The following is a 19,742-nucleotide window of genomic DNA, read 5'->3' as shown; positions in this document are numbered from 1 at the left end:
AGCTTTGGAGTGATGATGCATGCCACAGATGCACAGCGCTGATCCGGGAGATGTGGTTGTTGATAATGAGAAATGAACTTTATGGGTGCGAAAAGTGAGCGAGCTGGAGAGGAAGGCTCTATTTACACTCGATGCTAACATGAAGATGATTTGGTGTTCAGATAGCGTGCTACACATGCTAATTCGAGCTTTATAGATCAGTATTCGCATAGGACAGGAAGTCAGCAACACAGCATCGTTATGCGGATAATATTCATATATTTCAATGCGAATGCAACAATAAATTCATGCAACGTTTTTAAAAAGTGAGGGAGAATATAGCGTCACTTCCAAATTTCTAACAATTAGCACGACTCATCAAGTGTCCACGAAGCAGCAGCTCATGACTTCATTTGATGAAGTATTCTGTATAAAAACAGACCCTGTGTCCTAACTGGCATACTTATACTATGTACTAACAGTATGTACTCTTTTTGTGAAGAAAAAGTACACGCTTTTGAGTGTGTTAAAAGAGTACGCAAGTACTGGGACATAACGCGTCATGTAAGGGAAGAGAGCGTTGTTGCCTAGTTATGCACGCCGTCACCGTAAACAAACGCCTCGTTTCAGCTTTACAGCGTTTCTTCTTTTATTATTCCTTATATAATTTATACTGTGTAATTTAATTTATCATTCACATGATTTATTTTTCCACATTTCATCTTTCCACATTTCATTTGAGTGCGACTCAGTCCTTGAATTCGGCGAAGCAAACCATCACAAAACTCCTCCTCCATAGCGCAAGGAATTGCGGGTAATCATATTATTTATGTACCATAAATAGTAGAGCATCCAGGTATATTTGGGATACTCAGTTCAACATAGTACGATCCGGGACACGCTAATTCTAATCTTGGATACTGTTTAGTATGGATAGTAGCCGAATTGTGACAGAGGGTGAGGTTAGGGTTAGGGGTTATAGGTGGAGGTAATGTTTGTACCTTTTCCTCAACTTTATTCATATGCAAGTACAAAAAATACTCTAATTTGTTCATATTTGTACAGATATGAGAATTTTCATACAAGCCCCTTACTCTAACCTTAACCGTTTGTACAAGTTGAGTCATGAAAATTGTAACGAACATGTCATTTTAAAACTATTATCTTCTTTCCTAGTCTCTAAATCTGGTTCTTATCCAAATATCACACACTGTGTCAGATTATTTGCTCTTTGTTAGGGGGGTTTCCTTCTTTTAGTATTAAAAAAATATATAACAAACACAGTTTTCACTTGTACTTTGTTTGAAAAGTGTGTGAATTTTTTAGATTAGGTTTATTATTTCATAAGAATTCACTCTGTTTCCTGAATGGTGAAGTGAGCATCACATTGAACTCTCTTAAGAACTGTTAAGAACGTTATGAAGCCCTGAGTTCCTGTGTAAATTCTCCCAGAACCTAAAGGACATTAAAGGGTCATGTTATTATTTATACACACCCTCAAACCTTGATCAAGACAGATCTTTCTCTCTCTCTCTCTCTCTCTCTGAGCTGAGCTGTGAGCAGAACCTCCTCAATGTTCCTGCTCCGGTGACTGATGGTGACAGAACTGCAGTGTGGATGACGAAGTCCTCCAACACCAGAGCAGTGTGTCTGATCGAGTGGCTCTGAGAGAAAGATTTATGAGCCGGGGTCACTCTTTAACCGCTAAATGTCCCCTACTCATCTAAACACACACACACACACACACACACATACACTCACACACACTTCACATCCATAAGTAACCTGTCTCACTAGTCCCTGTTGATGGAAGCTTATTGAAAATGAAGCCATGTGGAGAACAGAAGATTATTTCAGCAGGAAAATAACAGCTTTAATGGTGGACGCTTGTGTTCAGGGTGGCAGGTGCTGCATTCTGCTAACGAGGAAAAGCCCAAACACCTGACTGAGCACAACATCTGCTCTGCTCTGAAATGAGCCCTGAAGCACTGCACATTTCTCCTGGAACATTTGTCCTGATGTGCATGGAGAACATACAGTAACTAGAACTTTGTGTGTATTCCTAAAGCTGTGGAGTGAAGCATTTTTGCATTTAGCATCTTCTCCTGGTTTGGGCATCAGGTGCAGCTCATTAACGAGCTCTGATTGGATGTCTAAGGTCAGGAGGAAAGGTTTAAGAAAAAGTATAAAAGGCTTGATTTCATGCTAACAATCAACACCAAGAGCAACTCAATCTCTAAGAGGATCAGGTTTTACTTCAATTATTGTCCATTTTAGTGTCTAATTTATAAAGACAAAAATACACAACTGAACAAAGACAGCTTTTTGTTCTTTCAATATTTTGAAAAAAAAACAAAAAAACAACATCGTTTAGATTGAAGACCATGTAGAGGAGAGATTTGTTGTATCACACTGCCCTCTACGGGGCAAATAAAGTAAGTGCTGTTGTTTTAAATAAACATGGATTTAAAAAAAAAAAACTATTATTATTATTATTATTATTATTATTATTATTATTATTATTAATAATAATAATAATAATAATAATAATAATGGGTTTATTTAATAATTTTATACTATATGCTGGTTTGTTAGTTATTTTTATAATAAAAATAATTTTAAAAAGCTATAATGAGGCAGACAATTTAGCTTTAATATTCAGCACAGAACATCATACGATTTATAAAATCTACAATTTATTTTATTATTTTTGATAATTTTATGTAATTTGTCATTTTCTTAGACTTAGTAAACAAACTCGAGTACTAAATCTAGAAATAGTGATGGGATGCAATTCGGTTTAATTAACTTAAACCGAATTTCATTCTATAAATAAATTAGATTCTTTCAGGATGTTGTACGTTATTTGGGGGATATTTATTTTTGGACGCAGTTCTAGTAGAAGACCTGTATTCACTTAATAATAGGTTGGATATCTGTTTACCCCATGTGAATTGTTTTATTACAAAGAGAATAGAATTGTTTAGGAAACAAACCAACAACTGTCCAGTGTAAAGCCGTTACTTTAACGCAAATTTCTTCTTTTTTTTGTACCATTCTGAAATGATTTTTCACCTTTAACCCATATATACACATGTAGAAAATCATTTCACATTGACAAAATATTTTATGTGTATTTATTCACAGTAAGTTACATTCAAGTTCACTAAGACACACACAGATAGACAGTGTCTCATTAGAGAAGAATAAACACAAAATAATAAACATTAAAAAAAAAAAAAAAAAAAAACTTCATTTCATTCGTTCGGTTAAATTCACTATACAGAGCAGTGATGATGATAATCACAAAATTCACAACAAACTAATTAATAACCCTTACTTATGTCAGCTTGTGATCAGTGAGCACAGAGATGGGAAAATTCTGCTAATAAGCTTTACAATTTTTCATTATTAGTGTTTGAAGAAAGTGACGATGTGATCAGAGGTGTGTATGATTAGACGTGGGTGTGTATACAAGATCAAACTGGACGACACTCACCCTGGATTAGTACATGAGCAAAATTTATATTCACAGTCAAGGATTAAGCGTGACAGGGAACATAGGAATGTACGCGGATAACATTTCATTTACGCTCTGCCCCCTGCAGGCCACGTTGCTTCACTGCACCGTCAACATCAGCACAGAGGGCAATTCCTGATCCAGCTGGGACGCGTCACTGCGCCATGACCACAGCCTGCTCGCTGAGGAACTCCTCCAGCACGCGGATGATGCTGCAGGCTTCGGAAAGGCCGCTGTGTTCGGCTCGAGCGTTCTGTAGCAGCACGTCTCTGTTTCCGCAGCTCTGCAGGAAGAGGCAGCAGCGGAACAGAGCATAGTGGCTCATTTCTGCCTGACGGATAAAGCGCTTCAGGGTGTTCATGTCCTGGATGGCCTGTTTTTTTGTTTGTTTGGTTTTTTTAAACATTCCACACACACACACACACACACACACACAAAACATTTAGATCAGCAGAAGTCACATGATGTAATTCAATCCAGAGACCAGATCATATTTTACATCACAGTTCAATAGTCCATCACTTTTTAATAACATCCTTCAGTAACATTTAATATAACAAATACAGCACTATATCAACACTATATACTCTAGTGGTGGAACGGTGTCATTACATGTAAACCTATTGTCAGAGATTTTTATTTTCTGTGTATTTTTATTTTATTTATTCTTGTTTCTTTGCTTCTGATCATAGATGTGTGCCGATATAATGTAAACTGCTGTACATTATATAAGTGTGAAAGTTTGTATGCCCTTAGGACAAATTTAGTAAGGCAGATTCACTTGTTCATTTGTGAGGGTTAAGTGATTATTTGTTTGCTGACATTTTCTGTCATTCGATCAGAAACCATGGGGGATGCAAACAGCATCCTGAAAAGTATTTGTGTATTTGAAACTGACTGACACATGTGCCTTCCCATCATACTAAAATCAGGAAACTGTAAATGTTAATTTTTGTCATTACACATAATCGCTCTTCACCATGTCCTGTTTCTAACCTGTCTAAAGATTTCTCTATTGTTCTATGAAGTAACGCTGTGCATGCAAACACACACACACGCACACATGCACACAGACACACCTTCAGCTTGAAGTTCTCCAGGATCTGGCGCAGGAGGAACGGGTTAAAACGCTCAGCTGCGTTCACAAACGCCTGGATCCACTCGTCACAGAACCGGTTAGACACTGAAAACAGAACAAACGTTTATAACTCACACATGCGTGCAGCATCACGCGTAAAGTATGAGCACACAAGTATTTTTTGTATCGTTTTTTTTCTTGTGTCCGAGAGCATGTGTACATTTAAACCTATAATACTGCTAACATACTACATATATAGTATATTTAATAGTATACACTTTAATAGTATACACCCTAGTGGTGGGAAAGTGTAATTACAGGTAAACACATTTTGGTACGTGTGTGTGTGTAAGTCTTGTCACCTGAATAATTATTTTTTATATCATATAATTACTTTACTGCACTTAGCGTTCTTATCATGATAAAACATTTTCAATAAAACTTGTAATGTATACTTACGTAATAACATTGTTTACATTGTGCTCTTTACAGAGTGCCTATTGACATTAAAGCAGATCTGAACAGACTTAAATAACCGAGCAAGGGCATAAGGACCCCCCCCCCCCCCAACGTCCAAAGTTTGATACTGAAAATTTGCATATTTCGAACATAGTTTTAGGATTACAGTTACCGTTTGAATTCACGTGATTTCTGAGTGATAGAAGCTCCCACAGCATGGGGAAATTGTGGGGTGCTGTGGACGTCCTGTGGGCAGATGTATTCTCTGCTCCATAACCTACCACACCAAGTAGAGGCGAGCTAAGATGTGTGCAGGCAAACCACACACGCTAACATTTAAACACGCAATCACGACTTTTAAACAAACTCAGAAACGATGGCTACCTATGAAACTAAATTCACCACTATATATATATATATATGTTGTAAATACAATTTCCCCACGGATGCTTCCAAGCAAAGGCGTTCAAAGGGAAAAACATTTTAGGATAGTTTCTAAGAATGTGATACAAAGATGTAGAATCTTAAAGACACATGCAAGCAGGCTACTTCCGATTCACCTCTTACAAAGTTGTGAAAACGCTATCAACATAAGAAATGGTTAATTTACTAAAATATTTGTCTATTTCAACAAGACCCACTAGATGGTGCTAAAATGCAAGAAATCGCACCTGCCAAGTAGATTTTCCAGTAGTAGCAAATAGAATAACTTCTAATGGGTACATATCCAAAATATGTACCCATATTTTTTACATATCCAAAATATGTTTATGTAAACGATGTGACTACAACAACCAATGCTGTACTTATTCCTTTATAAAAGAAAAAAAAAATGGCAATAGACTTCCAATAGATGTCCAACTTTATATTTATTATTTATCTTAAAGTAAGTCTATGCATTTACACTGAAATGTGTAATGTGAATGAATGACTTGTACAAAAAATAAAAGTAAAAACCTTGACAGACAACAAAGGTAAAAGCAAAGTTATGAATAATCTTGTTGTAAATTAAATTATGTGAGTGTTGAATGAGCGTTGGCATCAGTGTCTATCTTGGTTGAAAATTGTTGTTGTCAATGAAATGCAGACAGAAGGACTCAACTCCTGCTGTGTCCTGTGTCCCATCAATTATAAGCGAATACTGAACCACTGGCAACGACTGAAGCTCGTTTGTAATTTCACGTATAATTGTGTTACTGATAATAGTAAGGAGCTCATTTTGAATTTTTGGGCTAGTGAAATTATTGTGCTGCTGAAGCCAGCTCGTAAGTTCTTCATCACCCTCTGCCTTGTACTTAATCACCTGGTGGAAGTTGCCCTCTTTGTTGTCATGCCCCTGAAAGCATTACCCTGTCTTACCAAGCACATCATCCCACCCACAATCTTTAAGAGACTATTTCTGGCCATATGCTGCTGCTTTTGTAACTAAGACGAAAGTTGAGTACTGACAGGCAGTTTGCGGCGCAAATGTGTTGTTATCGCCGCTGAATGACAATCCCTGTCTTCATGTTGAGAGAACCATTTGAGTGCTTTTTTCCAGTTGCTAAATCCAGTTTTAATAAAAGCATCATCAGCCTTACAGGCAAAAGAGAAGATTTCTGAGCTCCAAAATATTTGGTACAGTAAAAACACAGCACGCCCTTCAACAAGGGGCTGTAATGAAGCCATGTATACTGTCTAAACCAACTTTGCTGAAATCTGAGTGTCTTTTTTGTTAGGGACTGAGTCTCAATGAAACAGGTATTGGGCTGGTGTGGGCAGGTACCAAGCTCCTCTAAGAACTGATCTAAACCACTGCTCTCTCTGTCTGGTTCTGTCCCTACATCCCTGCGAGTCTCCTGAAATAAACATAATATGCAATGTTGAAATAACTGCATCTTATCACCAATGAATCAATGATTGCAGTTAAATAGACTGCAGTATGCTGACCTTAAGATTCAAATAGGATCCATAAAACTACAGTAATCCAAACACAAGATGGTTAATAAAGGCACAAGATGCCTGTAGTGCCTTTACAAAGGTACCTATTAAGCTAGGTAGCTATGTGCTCTACTAAACTGCATCATTGTCCACAACACAATTTGTCACCTGATCATCTGCATGTCCACTGCATTCAGCCTGCCTCTCCCTCTCACTGTCTTGCTGCTGTGCTGCCTGCATTGTGACCAGGTACCATTATTTTCCCAGAAGAGCAATGACTGACTTAGATGATCATTTTAATTTGATAAACTGAATATTCTGTTTGTGTAACTGGTGTCATTTATTATGTTAATGTAATCATGCTGTTTAGCTTGCTATGTAATAAGTATACAAAAATATATAGTGGTGACCTGAAACGTTAGCTATGTAAAGGGTATTGGTGTTTTCTTTTCTTAATTCTAAACACAAACTGCCATAACTAGTTCTGAATGGATAGCTACAATATGGCCACAACTCAGACGTTAGTTCCATATCTCTCATCGCCAAGCAAGCACATCTCAGCATTATGCTGAGCCTTATATTTGTAAAATCACTTAGTGGTCCTTAGCCCAAATGTAGTGTAAAGGAATGCTATGCAACTTTCCTCACTTTCACTTGCATTTATAACAGTCTGTCACAATGAACTCGGAGGGAGGATATGCAAGTGAATGTAACGTTAATGGTCAAAAACTGGAACTGACGTTTGCCTAGCCTACTTCGTGGGTGTGCAAATATCAAAAGTTAATTGACGTTCTTAAGAACAAACCAAGCCATGGTATGATGCCTTCTATACTAAGCTAAGGTTACCTACTATTTAGGTATCCAAGTTACTTACTGTCTGAAAAAAAGCTTGTATGCTCTGCTGCACTTTTCTACGCTTGGCTGCTGTCTCCATTTCTTACAGACTGAGCTGCTAAAATATATCAACGAACTTGCGTTGAGTATGGGCGCAACCAAGTGTACAACTGGAGGGCACACACCAATTTTCCTTAACAAACGGAAATATATTAAAAAGGAATAGACATAAATAAATAGAACAGATGAAGAAAAGGCAGATCCGTTGGCAGGGTTCATTAGAGGGGGACATATAGAAAATATTTTCTACTGTATATTGGGGGGACAGACTGGTATTTCCTCAACATTGGGGAGGACACGACCCCCCCCCCCAAAGAATGCGTGGTTACGCCCATGTAACCAAGTAATCAAGTGCAACAGTTTCTACACCCTTATGACAAAATTAGGAAGGCAAATTAGGAAGTGTCATTTATAGCGAGAACAAAAAGTGTCACATTGCGAAGGTTAAATGAATTCCATGGAGGAGGTGGAATTTGCACTCAATTTGATTGTAGATTTAAAAAATAATAATAAATAAGAAGTTAAATGGTAATTCGATCATGCAACAACTGCAGTTGATAACTGATGCCCTTTGGTGTCAAGATCAAAGATCATTTTTATGTAAATTATATTCAGTTTCAGATCTCACATCACTTCATTATAGACCTTATCATTCCATTTCTGATTCAGAATGCTAACCTGCATTGGTGAACACCGTCTCTCCGCCGGAGAAGTCGATAAGCAGGTCCGAGTGCGAGGCCTCAGAAATGGCTTTACACAGCGACGTAGTGTTCGGTTCCTCCTGCACCAGACCCTGAAGACTCGCCGCTTTAATGAACCTAAGAAAGAAATAAAAACACCCCCATACGTCACGCTCGATGATCAACCAAATATCTGTACAACGTAAACATAAACACACACACAACCCTGCTACATGGGGTTACAGGGAATTGAGAGTGACATGAGAAAATAGATGCAATCTGAATGTTGGGTCATTTAACGTCAGGGTTTGGGTGTATTTAGGACAAATAAATGCACCTCGCCACATCCATCTTGGTCCTCTCGTCTCCTCCGGTCACCTCCACATGAGTGTGACTCAACGCCTGCAGAAATTAGAGAGCTGTTTACAACAGAGACAGTAAAAAGTACAGATGTACTGCTGGATTTGGAGCTGGAGATTTTGGAGCCCTCTTATGGACCCACAATGCACTGCACCGTTCTACTAGGTTGTAATATTAATACAGCCACCTCAATATGCCTGACCGTCACAGTGAAGGAGGCGTGGTTTGTGTGCCTGTCAGACACAACAAAAAAGGTGTGGCCTGTGTCAGACAGTCTCAGTTAAGAAGGTGTGGCCTGTGTGTCTCTAATTCTCACTGAAGGAAACCCCTGTACTTGTACAGCATCTAAACATTTTTTCTTCTCTTACTTCATGTGTGCATCTTATATTTAAATTTATCTCAATCAGTCATTTCTACATCTGCAGTCACAGATTTTGGCTCAAACATGCAGTTTTAAGTACTGGAGTCGTTCCTTACAGCATGAAGCAGGAAGGCGATATTGGCCTGCACCAGCTGCACCACTCGGTGGATGTGCATGACGGACTCCTCGTACCAGCGGCTCAGATAAGGCCGCACCTCCGACTCCAGATTCTGCATCTAACACGTGAAGAAACAATAAACAGTCTTAAAATACTGATGTGCTGCAATATCCCTTTACAAAATTATAGACCTGTATCTTACTTCAGGCGTCAGGCTGCTCTGGAGGCCCTGCACGTACTTATCCAGTTCGATTCTGAACGTTAGCAGGTTAAAGAACTTTGACATGCATGAAAATATAATAAGGAACAAATCCCTCCATGCAGCTTGTCCGTGTTCATGTGTGGATTAAGGATATAGGTTGAGGCCTTTCTCGGAGCCTCCGAGGAGACAAACCACCCAGCCGTTACCATTCGCCTCGGGCTGTTCCGGAGATTTCTCCTGCTCCAGGAAGCAGCAGTAACACCCCACTGCCTGCTCGGGAAGACTGCAAAACACACACACGATTCACAGGATGAGTGAAGGAGGGGTGGGTTCTGTGTCAGTCTCGGTGAAGGAGGCGTGGCCTCTGTGTCAGTCTCGGTGAAGGAGGCTGGCCCCTGAGGCAGTCTCGGTGAAGGAGCCTGGCCCCTGAGGCAGTCTCGGTGAAGGAGGCATGGCCTCTGAGTCTGGTGTGTAGTAAGTGTCCCGGGTTAATATATAAACACGTGTGTGTTTTACCTCAGCTCCACCGTAGCGATGTTGCCCATGCCACCTAGCAGGGCTCCTTTACTCAATCTGCGCGAGATGTAGCTTCGCAGCTCAGGCTCCGCCTCTGATGGCAGGCTGCTGTCCAATAGGGTTAGACTACAACAGACAAGAGGCGGGAGTTTGGTTATCAGGGAGAGCAGAAGGAAAAAAAAAGGACTGACAGTGAAGCTGGAAATGAAGGAGCAGAAGAGTGAAAGAAGCTGTGATGGATCTGCACCATGTCATCTGTGGATGGAAGAGGAAGCGGATGAGAGCAAAGTGTCCTGCAGAGCAACCGGAATCTGTGAAATTAACCATCATATTTACAGCACACAAGTAAAAATAATTATAGAGTATTTCACTTGCATAGAAGACAGAATTGCAAAGATTAATATTGTGGTAATGATTAATAACTGATATGTTGTGCAGGCCTAATAGAGAGCTGGATGTAAAGATAGATTAAGTGCAAATTTTTGTGACCCCCCTGGTTTTTGAAATGGGGAAAAGTACCTGTTTTATCTGCCAGATATAAAACATGAACCGTATAATTTTATTATCTAAAAGTTCTTCAGAGGATGCAAAAGAGGTTGAAGCCATAAAGACAAAGATTGAATATCATTTTTTACACTCAATTAGTCATTTTTGTTACTTGTGACCATAAAGGAACATTTAACACTAAATATCTTCTTGTTACCAAATAATTTTCTTTATTTTGCACTAAGGGTCTGTAAACTTTTGCACTCAACTGAGGAGAAAATGGCTGAAAAAATAGAAGTTCACACAGAAACAGACATAGATTACAGAACAAGTTCAGAATGACGGAGAGGACGACGATAAAGCGACACACGGCATCTACCTAAAGTCCTCCTGGCTCGTGGTGGAGTCGGCTCTCCTCTGGCTCCAGGATACACTCTCCTCAGAAGATTCACCTCTGGATAGTTAGGAATATATAAATTAAGGTATTAATACAATAGAAATTAATGAACAATGATACCATTTTTGTACGGGTTAGTATGAGGAAGATCTGGCGACCTAAAAAAACATCACTTATTTTATAGTTCGGACATTTCTGTCATTCTTAGATTTGGGGGGAGAAACAATTCAGCCTGTAAATAGATAGAAAGATGGATGGATAGATAGATAGATAGATAGATAGATAGATGGAAAGAAAGAAAGATAGATAGATAGATAGATAGATAGATAGATTTCAATGTATTGTTTCCTAACAAAGCACAAACAAATTAAATGCAACATTATTATGGAATAAAATATAAGTATTTTCCATCAAACCATGTAGAACAAACATACGATGACATGTAATGCACATTAAATTGTTAAATTATTACAAATATGCGCATGTGTCCAATCCTCATATACTGTACACACAGTGGAGTTAAAAACAAAAAAACCTCTCACCTCGCGCTTTGATAATAATATATAGAATAGTAACAGTTAATCTGCTGTATTTTCTGTCCATATGCGGCCAGGTCTTCGCTATCGAAGTCTGCATCTTTATCTTCTACGTCTATGGACTCTTGGAAAGAAGAAGCCTGAGATGTAAACATCGCTGCTGTCGCTAAACCACTTGCGTCGGCCACACTGCGCATGCGCTTCATTTCCGGGATAATTTCGCGCATGCGCTCTTCGCAGCCCACGTAGATTTTTTTTTAAACTATGAAGTAATCACATTCATAAATTTTTTTATATATAGATTTATAAGCTATTTAACTATTTTACCAACCGATATTTTTGCAGTGAAAACAAACAGCAATCATTCTTCGATTTGTCCTTCTTAACTTCCAGTTTACTTTTGTTATAGAGACGGTGATTTAAAATAAAACAAAATTATATAATAAATTAAAATATAATGCATGTGTTTGTAACAAGTCATATGAAATAGTATTGTACATTCTTGTTGCACCATTATCGTCTAAACAAAATAATAGTAATATTTAAATAATAATAATAATAATAATAATAATAATAATAATAATAATAACTTTCCAGACCTCTAGGCGGCGCTCGCTTTTTTATATACACACTCGGTCTTCCTCTACGAAACTCACGAGTTCTCGCGAGAGCTAGTTTTTCCCCTAAGCACCTCGCGCTCCTCCTTCCTCCCTCTTTCCGCCATATTGCAGAACCGGTAAGACAGAAGCTTCATACGTTCATCATAAAATCCCTTTTATATCAAAGTCATCTTTGGTTGTTCCGTGTATTTAATCACCGGATGTCCTTTATAAACCACAGTATCGTCTGAATCTGTGATTATTTTTATTTTATGGTGTCCTTATAAGTCATTATTTTGCCCAATAGTTGTCAGGTCGTACATACTGCTGGATAGTGAAGCTAAATTCTCAGTGCTGTGCTCTAGCAGTGGTGGTGAACAAACAGGAAGTGACTATTTATCACCGGGTAGAGATTAATATTTTTTTTAGTGGTACTGATATTTTATTTGGATGAACCAAGTGTGTTTAGAAGTTGCTAACTAGCCTGAGAGCTAACGTTAATGGAATTAGCTTGTTAGCAAACGCGGGGTTTTTTTTTTTGTATATAAATGGCGTGTTCTGGCCTGATCTAAACAAGGTTGTTTTATTGGATCTAACAAGACCAAAATGTCTTCCCGAGGGATTAAAGTGGCGTTAAAAGTGTGGTATATTGCTGCAGCCGAATGTATCCGATCCGAGTCAATCATCGACCTAGATTTTACTCCTGTCATGAATATTTATCATGATAGTCACGTGATTCAGTATATACATTAATTAACCTATTGTTTCTCTCCCAGTGTGTTATGATAGAGCAGTGAGAACGCAAGGACCTTTAGAGGAAGGTGTATGCTGGAGTTCTTAGAGAGTAGGGTTCCCTTTAGAGAAAGTAATGGTGCTCCAGAATTATTGGCACCCACTGTAAAATTTGATGTATATAAAATGTATAACTATAGCTGATATTTTGCTATTGCTGTCCCAAGAAAATTGCACTGACTTAGATACTTAACGTTTCTGGGGGGTGTGTGGTGTTTTGCAGGCATCATGGTGCGCATGAACGTCCTTGCCGATGCGCTGAAATGCATCAACAATGCGGAGAAACGCGGCAAGCGCCAGGTTCTCATCAGGCCCTGCTCCAAAGTCATTGTGCGCTTCCTCACTGTCATGATGAAGCACGGTGAGCGAACATCAGCTTCCATTTGTCTGATGTTCCTTAACTTTAAACCATTTGTAGCAATACCATTAGACCAAAGCATTAAAATGTTTATTTGCTATCAACACCAAATGTATTGGCACCTGTCATGGAAATTGCTGTAAAACGTGGGGAACGGTTTAATATTTAAAAAAATATTATTTTTTAAACAAACTGTATTTAGTGTTTTAAACTGCCCTGCGTTTGTTGTTTGTTGAAGTGCGTTGAAATTTGGAGGTATCAACATGCCAGGGCATTTGATTGTCGTGTCAATACAGTTTCCTCCCCTGCATGGGTTTAAAACGGCCACCGTTTCTCATTTGTCTTTGTACAGAACGTAGATATGGAGTAGAGTGATGTAATTTGTCACACATACATTACAGCACAGTGACATTCTTTTCTTCACATATCCCAGCTTGTTAGGAAGTTGGGGTCAGAGCCCCGTGAAGCAGAGCGGGTTAAGGGCCTTGCTCAAGAGCCCAACATTGGCAGCTTGGCGGTGCTTGAACCCCCAACCTTCTGATCAGTAACCCAGAGCTTTAACCGTTGAGGCACCACTACCCTCATGGTTGCATTAGTTGTAGAGTGAAAGCACCATTAAAGCTAGACTACATGGACTTCATCGCTTCTGGATGCCTCTTAATGTGAATAACATCAAAAATGTGACGTTATTAAGGAATGTGAGTATAAAGCCCTATTCGGATTGGTTTTATCAGGGTCTGTAATAAACAACTCCTTGTACAGTCTCCTAATTGATGAGACTTGCATCTGAGCAGCAATAGGATGAGCACTGGAGGAGCACAGTTGTATTTTCTACGAACCTGGATGTTTGCGTCACGTGGTCAAATGATCACACGCCGTTCATTACATGGCAGGTGATCTCCGCATAAAAAATAACGGACATGTCTTATAAGGCTTAAATGAGAAGACGAGAGCTGAGTTTGGTTAAAAACAGATTTTCTCAAAGGAGGACGGAAAAAACACACATTGCCGATCTAGATAGAAATAAAATCAGAGTAGCTCCTGTACAATGGTAAATGACCACAGGATCTGGTGTGTATTTAATACCATGTGAATAGGGCTAAAGTGATGCTTTTTACAGCCTACTGCACTGTCCTTTATGTATTCTAGTGGTCCAGGTGATAGATTTAAAAGGTTCAGAACTGCCACTTTGTTCCTTTCATGGCTTGAGAAGATGGGATTGGAAGCTCTGTGCTAATGGTGGCGTCTCTCTCTCTCTCTCTCTCTCTCTCTCTAGGTTATATTGGTGAATTTGAGATCATTGATGATCACAGAGCAGGCAAAATCGTTGTGAACCTCACAGGCAGGCTGAACAAGGTGAGGGTTTATTTAATTATTTTTTTTCTTTCTCTAAACGTAACTGAGGCTCATCTGTGTCTGAAGTTTGTTCAACTTTTTTTTTTTTTTAAGGAATCTTTTTTCCCCCTCTCGTATCTAACCTTTTGTCTTGTGTTTGTGATCAGTGCGGCGTGATCAGCCCCAGGTTTGACGTGCAGCTGAAGGATTTGGAGAAGTGGCAGAACAATCTCCTTCCATCCAGACAGTTCGGGTGAGTGTGTGTGTAACCTGCTTGTGTGTGTTTTGAACATAACTTTGTCTCTAACCTAATGAATAGAATGAGGGCCCCATACCAGTTTACTAAATAGGCAGATTAATGACAACGCAGTGTTCGAACTTCGTCCACTTCTCGTTTGTCTTTCCTTACCTGTAGCAGGATGGGGTATGGAATCTAAGCTTTTGTTTGTGTGCCGTTGTGGGTTTGTGGAGCAGTGGATTTAACGGAAGGAAACATTTCATAACGTATATGGTCTGAGTTAAAGACGGTCCCGATCCGATATCTGATCTCCGTCTACTGGATCGGAATATCGGATGTGAAATAAGAATTTGATTCTGTAACAGCTTGAAATATCTTTGAATTGCTTGCAGTGCGAACTGCTGATATTACCATAACAGCGAGTGTTTAGGTAGCTATGATCATAGCTGTGCATGTCTTCCTGTAGAGTAGAAAAGACGTCTTTACTGACAAAGTGCTCGTGTTAAATAATTTTTCCTTTGCAAGCCGAGACAGCGTAGAAGTTGTAAGAAGTTTAAGTTGTTCTTGAAGTATTTCTAGACCTGTAATGTCACTTCTGACAACTATTTAACTGGCTATATATATATATTAGGGCTGCACGATTATGGCCAAATTGATAATCACGATTATTTTGATCAATATTGAGATCTCGATTATTCATCACCATTATTGATTGATTTTAGTGACAACATATTTTTATTGTACTTTCACATTTAAATAAACAGACCGCTGCTTTCACCTCCATGTTGTGCTACATTCCTGCTAATGTAGAAATCTTTACATAAAATTAGACTGATCCTTAAAGTGCATCATCTCGTAGAAGCAAAACATAAATAAAATTGTACCCAAAATATAGGATAAGTAAAAATACCATCGACCAAATGAAAATACGCAACTAAATGAAAACAATTTGGACGAATGCAGAAAAGGCAGTAACAGTGTTTACAGGAGGAGAGACGCAAGACAATTTCTTTTAGGAGATTACAAAAATTTAGGAACACAGTTGAAGTTTAGGGTTTTTTTGTTTTGTTTTTTTAAGAGATGGTAGCATTAATGTGCCACAATATAACACACAAGTAGGCATGAGAAAACTTGAGCTTGTCAATTATGACAGAATTTAGGAACATAGTGCGGGATCAATAAAAGGTGGCGGTTGTGAGATCGGGAAGTTGAGAGAAGCAGATGATGTCAGTGTTACTCGTCATCATAATGGCTTCTCTGCAGTATTTCCTCACTTGTTCGGTTGACTGAGGAGATGAAAAGCAGTGTGAAAGTAATTGTTGCGTGGTGTAGATGCATTTTGGACTTCCTGTAGTTTTTATTCTGATTGTATTAAACAACTCCGAACAGGTCACTCGCACCGGTGCGAATAAATATTTATTCACAGTCGCACAAAGTACTTCAGTCGCAAGTGTGAGTGAAATGGTTGCGCTGTAGAGCCCTGAGTTTATCTGCAAAGTTTTTTCCCGTTCGGCGTGATGAGGTTTAATGTCCCCGACAACCTCTGTAGTGCCATTTAGCATCATGTTAGCTAGTGTCATGATTTCCCCTCGCGCAAGCGCTGGAGCTCGCAGAGGAATTGGCAGTTTGAGCGCTAAAATGTTAACGCTGTTTCTGGGTTTTGGCATTATGAAATGATGTCAGCCCTGCGCCGCTCTATGTAATTCGCTGTAAGTGTAGGAAGCGCTTGATTTGAGTGGAGAAACGGTGGAGTTTTCTATGAGCGGAGGATGAACTTTAAACGTCAATATCGCAGTCGATTATGTTCATGTAATCATGGGCAGTCGAAATCGCGATCAATATCCGATTAATTGTGCAGCCCTTTATTTATATATATATATATATATATATATATATATATATATATATATATATATATATATATATAATATAATATAAAAAATATATATATAAATATAAAATGTGTGTGTGTATGTGTGTGTATATATATATATATATATATATATATATATATATATATATATATATATATATATATATATAGATAGATAGATAGATAGATAGATAGATAGATATCTCATTCATACAACTGAGCTGTTGAGGGTTAAGGGCATTGCTCAAGGGCCCAACAGTGGCAGCTCGGCAGTGCTGGGATTGAAACTAATGAACTAATCCTTCCGATCAGAAGTCCAGCGTCTTAACCACTACCATCTTCAGTTCGCTTGTGAATATTCCCGTGAATATTCCTATCGTTAGTTTTCAAAATGGTCACTGAACTCTGCCCTTTCGATTGACACCTCATTTGAACCAATAGGAGCTTTCGGGTGCTGTCCATAGCCTTCAATAGTCAATGAGAGTCTGTGCTGAAGGGAAGTGCCTTCCCCCTTTCCTTCTTGAAAAGCTCAATAGCCAATGAATTTCTGAAAAGTTATGTGCTGCTTCCTGGGTGAGTTTCAATGCTTCAGTTTAAAACCAGGTTTCAATTATGAATATACATATAAATATCCATTTTGTATATTGCCGGACATGTGATATGATCGCTGTTGGTGTCACCTTTCATTAGTGCCCAAAATTACGAGAAAAATCGAATAGTAGCCTTTTTATCCTAGGTATGTGTACTTGATGTGTACATGGTTACCAAGGGCCCTTTGCAGTCTCCAAAAGGTGATTTTGGTAAAATGCCTGGACATGCCCTTAAAAAATGTGGAAAATATAAATTTTCTTTGGTATTATCACATTTGAACTTGGATTAGGAAAGGGTTCATGCTGTGGTCCAGTTGTGTTTTCCAGCTAATATCTCCCGGCTGTAGTCATCTGCAGGCATGGGGGGGCCTTCTATTTCAGTGTGTTCAAATTTCTATTACTCAATACCAGTAGCACATACAGTGATTCTGACTTCTCGGGGGAAGACTTCAGTGTCACTTTTCAAAAGAGACCAAAACCATGCATGCACTCCAAATGGTTCAAGAACAGCTTTAATTTTACTTTGAGTATGCCTTGGGTAGGCGGTTTAGGCTAATTTTATACGAACTTATATAAATTTAAGGACAGTTTGGAGGTAGGTCTAGCCGTTAAAAAGTCCATCTCGGGACTCTCAATACGCTTTTCTAAGATGTCATTTCTTTTTATTAAATAAAAAATAAACCGTTACAAACAGACTGTAAGCAGCTCAGGTAATATTTTTTTTTTAATGGTAAAATAATTTTTCATTGTTAAAGATAAGTATTATTAAGGTTAATGCAGCATTACTGTATTTGCTGGACATTTGTAAGCAAACCTTTGCATCATGCCTTTGAGAATCATGTTGTGTTCAGTCATGACCTCGAATGTTACTGAGCGTTCTTAATGTTCGTGACGTTGCTGTTTGTGAAACATTTCTGTTTTATGTGTGGTGAGTTTTTTCTCATATCACCTTCTACTATAAAGGCACAAAAACAGGCTCGAGATCTCTCCCTCAATCCAATTAAATTAATCTGGTTCTCAGGTGCTTATTTGCCATTATTAAGATTAAATCTGTTTTTTGTCATCTTACTTTAATTAAGCTTTTCCCTAGGGCTGGGTGATATGACAATCACATCACGATACTTGAGGACATTTCTATGATACACGATGCGTATCACGGTGTATAATTTAGCTAAAAATCTGCAAAACAGTAGTAAAATGTTCTCAAAAGCCATTAAAGTTTGACTATGCTTTTCTTTAATGCCTACAGAGACGCAGAAGATTAAGTTTTAAAAACTTGCATCAAATCAATAGCATCCATTCAGTACAGTTTAGTTTGTAATTATGTAAAAAATAAGTAGACAAATACATCACCATGCCACCGATATCTCAGAAAAATGTATCGCGTAATCGTCTATCACGATATCGACGTTATATCGGTCACCCAGCCCTACTTTTCCCTGATACATACAAAAAGGTTCAGTTGTACGTTAACATTAAACCTGTGATGTGTGTGTAATTTGTGTTTTACCCGGAGGCAGTCAGGACTGGGTTTTTATTATTTATTTATTTTAATGTCCAAATTTGGCTATTTGATCAGACGCATTTAACTGTCGCGCGGCTCGTCCTGGATTTAAATGTAAATGTATTTCTTCAGCCTGACCTTTCTTTTTTTCTCTCTCTTTTTTATGAATCCGCAGCCGTAGAAACTAATTGAATATCTGCGAGGCTGATTTAATATTCCAAGCCCGTTCGCCATTACGTTTCGCTGCATTTTCGTTCTCCCGTCTACTTTCAGGGTTATTGATTCAATTGGTGCTGATTTGCAGCAGTTTATTTCTTCATTTTCTCTTAAGTGCTTTTCATTGGCCGGGAAAATAGCTTGCTTTGATATTTAACGAGACTCGGTGCGACGTTAAAAGCAACAGCAGCGGCACACACTCGCTGACTTTTCTGGAACTTTACCTCGTTTTTTTCCTCCTCTCTCTCATTTCAGCAGTTTGCAGTAGTGCCGTTTTTTTGTTGTTTTGTTTTTTTACATTTAATGGAGAATGTGTTTTGGGTTGGGGTTTTTTGCAAGTAAGCTCTAAAATGGTACAGCTTTATTTATTTATTTTTCTTTATTCTGCAGGTTCATTGTATTGACGACCTCAGCTGGCATCATGGACCACGAAGAGGCCAGACGAAAACACACAGGAGGCAAAATCCTAGGGTTCTTTTTCTAAACCTGTAAAAGCACCGACCAATAAAAAGACATTTTCAATGGACCAGATGCTCGTGTGTTTATTTATTTCCAAACCTATAAGGAATCACATGTTCTGATTTCTGTTCATTTTGGCCATAATGTTACTTTATACATGACTTAAGTTCATGTACAACACCCTCTCAATAATTTCCTAAATGGTGAGCGCCTCTTTAAATATTTGCACACCTGTATTGTTTAAGAATATTTATATGCTTGTTAAAACATAC

The 19,742-nt window shown here is 38.5% G+C and overlaps 2 protein-coding genes across 2 annotated transcripts; one reads left to right on the top strand and one right to left on the bottom strand.

Moving 5' to 3' along the window:
- Window positions 1-3,102: 3,102 nt before the first annotated feature.
- On the bottom strand, window positions 3,103-11,813 carry c2h17orf75 (chromosome 2 C17orf75 homolog). The gene is made up of 10 exons (XM_053652324.1): window positions 11,513-11,813; window positions 10,953-11,027; window positions 10,088-10,213; window positions 9,726-9,854; window positions 9,572-9,629; window positions 9,368-9,487; window positions 8,868-8,932; window positions 8,529-8,668; window positions 4,579-4,682; window positions 3,103-3,872 (listed from the first exon to the last, which is right to left on the bottom strand). The coding sequence occupies exons 1-10, from the start codon at window positions 11,731-11,733 to the stop codon at window positions 3,654-3,656; spliced, it is 1,257 nt and encodes a 418-aa protein (XP_053508299.1). The 5' UTR covers window positions 11,734-11,813; the 3' UTR covers window positions 3,103-3,653.
- Window positions 11,814-12,170: 357 nt separating this feature from the next.
- On the top strand, window positions 12,171-19,537 carry rps15a (ribosomal protein S15a). Its single transcript, XM_053652323.1, has 5 exons — window positions 12,171-12,242; window positions 13,121-13,258; window positions 14,532-14,611; window positions 14,758-14,843; window positions 19,402-19,537. Exons 2-5 carry the CDS (start codon window positions 13,126-13,128, stop codon window positions 19,493-19,495), a joined length of 393 nt encoding a protein of 130 aa, XP_053508298.1. The 5' UTR covers window positions 12,171-12,242; window positions 13,121-13,125; the 3' UTR covers window positions 19,496-19,537.
- Window positions 19,538-19,742: the final 205 nt, after the last annotated feature.

This window comes from Ictalurus furcatus, chromosome 2, assembly GCF_023375685.1.
Source record: "Ictalurus furcatus strain D&B chromosome 2, Billie_1.0, whole genome shotgun sequence".
Taxonomy (NCBI): domain Eukaryota; kingdom Metazoa; phylum Chordata; class Actinopteri; order Siluriformes; family Ictaluridae; genus Ictalurus; species Ictalurus furcatus.
The sequence above is the reverse complement of the archived record's forward strand: the minus strand, read 5'-3'. Positions and strand labels throughout refer to the sequence as shown.